Source organism: Theobroma umbraticum, unplaced genomic scaffold (assembly GCF_002168275.2).
Source record: "Theobroma umbraticum cultivar Fairchild unplaced genomic scaffold, ASM216827v3 scaffold_4.1, whole genome shotgun sequence".
NCBI lineage: Eukaryota > Viridiplantae > Streptophyta > Magnoliopsida > Malvales > Malvaceae > Theobroma > Theobroma umbraticum.
Genome location: NW_018397258.1, coordinates 6,858,339 through 6,865,285, shown reverse-complemented (window position 1 = coordinate 6,865,285; position 6,947 = coordinate 6,858,339). Strand labels below are relative to the sequence as shown.

General features: G+C 35.2%; 1 protein-coding gene across 2 annotated transcripts in view; it reads left to right on the top strand.

Moving 5' to 3' along the window:
- Positions 1–1,349: 1,349 nt before the first annotated feature.
- The window catches only part of MCCA (methylcrotonyl-CoA carboxylase alpha chain), a 10,981-nt gene continuing 5,383 nt past the window's right edge, over positions 1,350–6,947 (top strand). The window contains exons 1-10 of one of the 2 annotated variants that reach the window (XM_021425105.2): positions 1,350–1,874; positions 1,993–2,114; positions 2,194–2,341; positions 2,518–2,655; positions 2,867–2,962; positions 3,045–3,104; positions 3,671–3,763; positions 3,849–3,960; positions 4,746–4,850; positions 5,217–5,353. In XM_021425105.2, coding sequence (XP_021280780.1) covers positions 1,533–1,874; positions 1,993–2,114; positions 2,194–2,341; positions 2,518–2,655; positions 2,867–2,962; positions 3,045–3,104; positions 3,671–3,763; positions 3,849–3,960; positions 4,746–4,850; positions 5,217–5,353 — 1,353 coding nt within the window. In that variant the 5' untranslated portion in view covers positions 1,350–1,532. The remainder of the gene's footprint in view (positions 1,875–1,992; positions 2,115–2,193; positions 2,342–2,517; positions 2,656–2,866; positions 2,963–3,044; positions 3,105–3,670; positions 3,764–3,848; positions 3,961–4,745; positions 4,851–5,216; positions 5,354–6,947) is intronic. The other variant, XM_021425104.2, reaches the window with a different exon arrangement.

Sequence of the window (6,947 nt, the reverse complement as noted above, 5' to 3'; positions counted from 1 at the left end):
AAATTTAAAATTTTTTCTTAAATATTAAAAAAACACTTAACCCTCTTCACTGAATAAGCTCGCATGGAAAAGAGACTTAAGACATGCTAGATTTAATCTCGGGCCTCACCCTGTAGCGAAATTCAGGGTATATTTTTGTAAAAAATATGCTCAAAGAAACAATTGATATGTAATTGGATAATCAATAGCCCCACAAAATAAAATTACTTTTTTCCAAAAAAATAATGTTGTCTTTATATTTTTAATTGAATTTAAATGTAATAATTTGGTAAATATTTAGATATGTTCTTGAATTATGTCAAAAAAATCAATTTAATTTTATTTTTTTTATTGAGTTTAAATAAATCATTAAATTTTTATTTCGAGTTAAATAAATTCTTTTTTCTAATCATTGATTAACTTCTGTTAATCAACAGTAACACTTTTATATCAAGTCATCTATCACTTGATAAATGACATGATATTAAATAATATTGATTAAGATTGAATAAATAAGTACAAAAGTAAATACATAAATCATAATCAATAATATTTAATACTACGTTATCTGTCACGTGACAGATGAATTGATATAAAAATGTCTATCTTTGATTAATTTTGAAAAAAAAATTTACTTGATTTAAAATAAAAGTTCATAGACTTATTTAAACACAATAAAAGAATAGAAGCTGAATTAATTTTTTTAACATAATTCAAAGACTTATTTAAATATTTAATTTAGTAATTTTCAATTCATTGGACGATTCTGGTTAGAAATAAAAAGAGTCAAGTAAGAAATAAAGAGGCTAGTCATTTTCCTTTTTTTTTTTTTTTCAAATTGTGCTATAAAAAGGTACCCAGCTGATCTTGGCCCTTCTGCTCAATAAATTAAGTAGCTAACTCGCAAGATTGACCTCTGTTAACGTCACAGGCCGTTCTAACTCAATTAACCAACTTCTCATTCTCATGGGCATTAAAATATAGATTTCCAGAAGTGATTGAGTCCAAACTAAGATTAAAGTATTTTATAAATCAAATATACGATTGTCAATTGATTCTCGAATCAGTTTTCTTAATTTTTAATTATTTTCATTAAAAAATTGCCAACTAAAAAGATTCAATTTTAAGTCTATTTGTAGTTTCATAGGCTTACCAAATGGCCTACCAAAAGCCCAATCAGGGTCGGCATTTGAAGATCCGTACAAAATGAGTCAAGCCCAGTCTAATCGTAAAGCAAAGAAGCAGCCGAAAAGAATTCTATCACAGGCCCAAGGTAAAAGATGAGGATTAGCGTCAAACGCCGAAGGATTTTGCCAGGCAAGCGCCCTGTCACGTTCCCGATAAACACGCAACTCCGAGTCCGCTGGAGCAGTCTTTTATTCATTTTTATTTTTATGGAGAAAATCCCTTGAAAATGACGATTATGGAAATCCAGACTGTAATAATATTGCATAAATAATAGTAGCCGATGCTTATCCGCAATTCCTTATTCTACTTATTGCTCTCTACTTCCAGTCGGCTACCATTTTCTGCCAGGTTCTTGCCTCGAAACGATGTCGTTAATGGCTTTAATCCTCCGCCGAAAGCTTCTTCACCACCCCACGCCTGTCCGTCTCCAACTAAGATTGCTCTCTTCCTCTACTTCTCACCTTGAAACGCCGCCGCAGCGCATTGAGAAAATTCTAGTGGCGAACCGAGGTGAGATAGCATGCAGAATCATGAGGACAGCTAAGCGTCTAGGGATTCGGACCGTGGCGGTTTACAGCGACGCCGATAAAGACTCTCTCCACGTGAAATCGGCCGACGAGGCGGTCCACATCGGTCCACCCCCCGCTCGGCTCAGTTACTTAAACGGCTCTTCCATTGTCGAGGCCGCAATTCGCACTGGAGCACAGGTGAGCGGGTCGAACTCCGAGTTATTTTGACATGCCACGTCTTCTAAATTACGGTCTTAATTAAAGAATTAGTGTCTCCAAAAGGTCATGTATAATGTGACGAGTTTAAGCATTTTAGGCTATCCATCCCGGTTATGGTTTCTTATCGGAGAGCTCTGAGTTTGCTCGACTTGTTGAAGATAAGGGACTTACATTTATTGGTCCTCCAGCATCTGCAATCCGAGACATGGGTGACAAAAGGTACTATTACGAATGCACTCCGCAACTGTTCAGAATCACATTTGTGTTTATTAATGATGTTTTTATTTGTGCTCGTTAGTGCCTCAAAGAGAATAATGGGTGCGGCAGGGGTGCCATTGGTGCCGGGGTATCATGGCAGTGAACAAGATATAGAAATTATGAAGTTGGAAGCAGATAAAATTGGATATCCTATCTTAATAAAGCCAACTCATGGAGGTGGAGGAAAGGTTTTCCCATTTTGTTGCCCTTTCTCGTTCATTTTATTGTTGTTGAATTTTTCTTTTTGGGAAGAATGGTGTGAGTTGTGACCTTAATTTTTTTATCATTGTTTCTACTCCATAGGCTTTATTTAGAATCATTGAGTTTTGTTCAGATGAGGTTCTTACCATGTTTATATGTTTAGGGCATGAGAATTGTACAAAGTCAGAAGGATTTCATTGACTCCTTTGTGGGAGCACAACGGGAAGCTGCTGCGTCTTTTGGCATAAACACAATTTTGCTGGAGAAATACATTACACAACCAAGACACATTGAAGTCCAGGTACTATTATGGCTATTAGTGTATGGTTGTACTTGATTTTTAAAGGTTCATATTTGGAAAATTTAGTCACCTGATCTTGTTAAGCATTCTGGAAACTGTATAACATTTTGGCAAATGTAATAAGCTGCATTAGAGGAGATGTTGTGATCAATTTCATTGTCCATTGGTTTTATGTACTGATCAAAAGCTTGTTCCTGTTTGACGCCAGTAGATATTTGGTGACAAATATGGCAATGTTCTGCATTTATATGAGAGAGATTGCAGTGTGCAAAGGAGACACCAGAAGATAATTGAAGAAGCTCCAGCTGTAATACTGCTTTCTATACTTTTCAGTTCAAGTCTTTTGTTGTAGATCTACAAAAATTTTGACTGAAACTCCATCGATGCAGCCATGTGTTACCAATGAATTTCGCTCACACTTGGGTCAGGCTGCTGTATCTGCTGCTAAGGTGATGTCCTTCATAATCATTTTGCTGATAATTGTTGATTTGCAGCTTGCAAATGTCATTATTGGATTAATATTATCTCTGTTTGCTTCGGATTTCTTAGTAATGCAAATTTTTTTATTAATGAAAGTTTTATGTGATTAAAAAGATCTCCAATGGCAAGGCTGGGCCAAGGAGGGGGTTATTTCCTTCAAGGAATTTTTTAACAGGAAAAAGTTTTTATTTTGTACTTTATAACAATGAGCTATCTTTTGATTGAAACTTATCCTTGTTACTATAATAGAAAAGAACATGAAGTTAACTACATGGCAAGGTGGTTTGATTAGCAAATCCTTTAGCTGCCAGTGTGACAATAAATGATTGTTGCTGTTGTTTTTGTGGCTAATTGGAGAGAGCCAAATCCTACACATTGATAGCTTCTCTCATAAATTTTGTTCTCATATATATTTTTTTCTGACATTCTTGTTTATATTGTCTTGCATTTCATGATGCAAAAGGCTTCGGGCATCCTGCTTGTTTTAAGTTTAACTGCTATAAATGATATATACTGATGTATGTGATTTTTAAAGGCAGTTGGTTATCACAATGCTGGCACTGTGGAGTTTATAGTTGATACCATAACAGGTCAATTTTACTTTATGGAGATGAACACCCGACTTCAGGTGCTTTGATCACTCTTTTTTATTCCTATTTTGATTCCTCAAGCTTGACGAGACCCTAACAGAGAGCACTCATATTTATTCATAGGTTGAGCATCCTGTGACTGAGATGATTGTTGGTCAAGATCTTGTGGAGTGGCAAATTCGTGTTGCAAATGGGGAGCCTCTTCCTATAAGTCAGGTGCAGGTGCCCTTGTCAGGTCAACCTTTTGCCCTCTGAAAAGAGCTATATGTATAATTTTGCTGTTGCTGTTCCTTCCTGTTTTTCTTCTATTTTTGAAATTGTCATTCTTGTGATGTTCTATTTGAAATTGTAAAGAGGGTTGCACGTCTGCGTGTGCATGTGCCTTTTTTGTGTTTTCCATCTGTCCTTTTTCATTAATCATTGAGGAATTGACTGGGGAAGACTGTAGGGTTAGAATTATGATCCTGTTTGCTAATGGGATAGTAGTAATTGTTATTATTCATCAATAATATATACTCTAGCTATTAGTATAGCTTAAAGCATCAATGCTTATGTGATCATATATGATGGTGGCAAATTTGTTAGAAGTATGCTTAAAAGAAAGTTATTGCTATTAATATCTTTCAATTTTTTAATTTTGGGAGTAGTAATATGGAATGTTCTATGTTTCATGGTCTCTCTATTTCCCCCCTTTTTTCTGAAAATGTGACTGAACCATTAGAGGATCTTAAAAAGGTGACCAAGATCCAATGAATAGGTTAATGGCTGCTTCCGTTTTGATTTATCATTACTTGCCAGGATGTTTAATTGTTTGAACAGTGGTGAGGTTCTTTCTAATGCTGAAACATTCTTTAGTGTTGTGACATGTGTGGACCTCTAATCTAAAGTAAATGTCAATTGTTAATCTGTAATTTTATTTATTTTTAAAAACTTAAGCTTTAGAGCATCATTACTGAATATTTATGAAGATTATATAGGGTTACCATCTTGACAGATTTATGATTACTCATTATTTGATAGGTCACGCTTTTGAAGCTCGAATCTATGCTGAAAATGTTCCCAAAGGATTTCTTCCTGCAACTGGAGTTCTTCATCATTATCATCCTGTGCCAGTTTCATCAACAGGTGAATTTCCAATGCAGTATGCAACATCAAGTTTCTTGGATTTAGAAAACAATTACCTCAACCCACATATTGGAGAATCATCCTAATAGTAAAAAGGCCACATTGGAGGAGTTGTGTTAGATTGGTGGCTAGTCTCCTTGTGCTGTTGTTTCCATCAGGCAATGCTAGCCATCCTTTAATTTGATAACCTGTAGTCTAATTTACCAACCTTTTTGCACTTGGAAATAGTAGAGAAAATAGGATAATTGGTATATCTTATAGCCATTTGTTCTAAATTGAGGATACCAAGATGTCTAAGCCTTGGAGTTTTATTTCCTTTTTCTTTCTTGCCCTTTTTGCTTATTTTGAGCTTTTCCTATTTAACAGTTCGGGTTGAGACTGGAGTTGAACAAGGAGATGTTGTTAGCATGCATTATGATCCTATGATTGCAAAGCTTGTAGTATGGGGAGAAAACCGTTCTGCAGCACTAGTCAAATTGAAGGATTGTTTGTCAAAGTTTCAGGTATAAAATCCTTTATTAAGAGTTTCAGTTCTAAACTTAGTGCAAAAGAATTCATGATTATCTCCCTGAATATATGCCTACTTATGAACTTGGCTTCAGTTTTATGGTGAGTTCTCAGTTATATGATTCTCTCGTTGTTTGCTGGTTCATAGTTAAACATGAAAGCATAATACCAAGTGTTGGGTTCTTCTAATTACTTTTAATTGTCAATGAATAGTTTGGAGATAATTGATGGTTCTGCATGTTGAATTTTGTATTTGAATGTAATAGTGGTGAACTTATATATTTTCATTTGCATCTTTTTGTCTTTTTGTATTTGAATGTAATAGGAAAAGAATAAAAGAAATAAAGAAAATAAAATCCCTACAATTATGATGATTCCCAATCCCTATAATTATGGTGAATCCCAATCCTTATAATTATGGTGATTTCAATCCCTATAATTACGTTTATTAATAAAAGAATATTACACATTCCTTATCTATAACATTCCCCCTCAAGCTGGAGCATAGATGGTAATCATGCCCAGCTTGCTACGAATATAATCAACTCGAGGTCCATTCAATGCTTTCGTGAAGATATCTCTTAGTTGATTTGCAGTTTTAACATATCCTGTAGGGATGAACTTCTGTTGAATCTTTTCACGAACAAAATGGCAATCTACTTCAATATGCTTAGTTCGTTCATGAAACACGGGATTGGAGGCAATATGGAGAGCAGCTTGATTATCACACCACAGCTTTGCTGGCAAAGAAGAGTTAAGACCAACTTCACTTAATAGCTGATACATCCATACTACCTCACACACAGTTTGTGCCATAGCTCTGTATTCTGATTCTGCACTAGACCGAGATACTACATTCTGCTTCTTACTTTTTCATGAGACCAGATTTCCTTCAACAAAAACATAATATCCCATAGTGGATCTCTTATCACTCTTAGAACCTGCCCAATCTGCATCTGAAAAACATTCAATATTAGTGTGTCCATGATTTTCATAAAATAGACCACATCCTGGAGCCTCCTTCAAATAACATAGGATTTGTTCTAAAGCTGCCCAATGATTAATTGTTGGAGCAGACATAAATTGACTTACAATACTAATAGAGTATGCAATATTAGGACGAGTCACTGTGAGATAATTCAATTTTCCAACCAGCCTTCTATACTTTTCAGGGTCTTCAAACAATTCACTATCTTCTTTTGTAAGTTGCAAATTAGGAGTCATTGGTGCATTACACGGCTTAGCACCCAATTTTCCTGTCTCAGTCAACAAGTCAAGAACATATTTTCTTTGGGACAAGAATATACCTTTCTTACTCCTTGTCACTTCAACACCCAAAAAATACTTCAACAACCCTAAATCTTTTGTCTGAAACTGGGTATAAAGAAAGGATTTGAGAGATGAAATACCTGCAGTGTCACTCCCAGTGATGACAATATCATCAACATACACTACTAGTAAGATTATGCCTACCTCAGACTGTTTATAAAACATTAAGTGATCACACTTACTCTTCATCATCTCAAACTCCTGAACTGACTCACTGAATTTGCCAAACCAAGCACGAGGGCTTTGTTTCAGGCCATACAA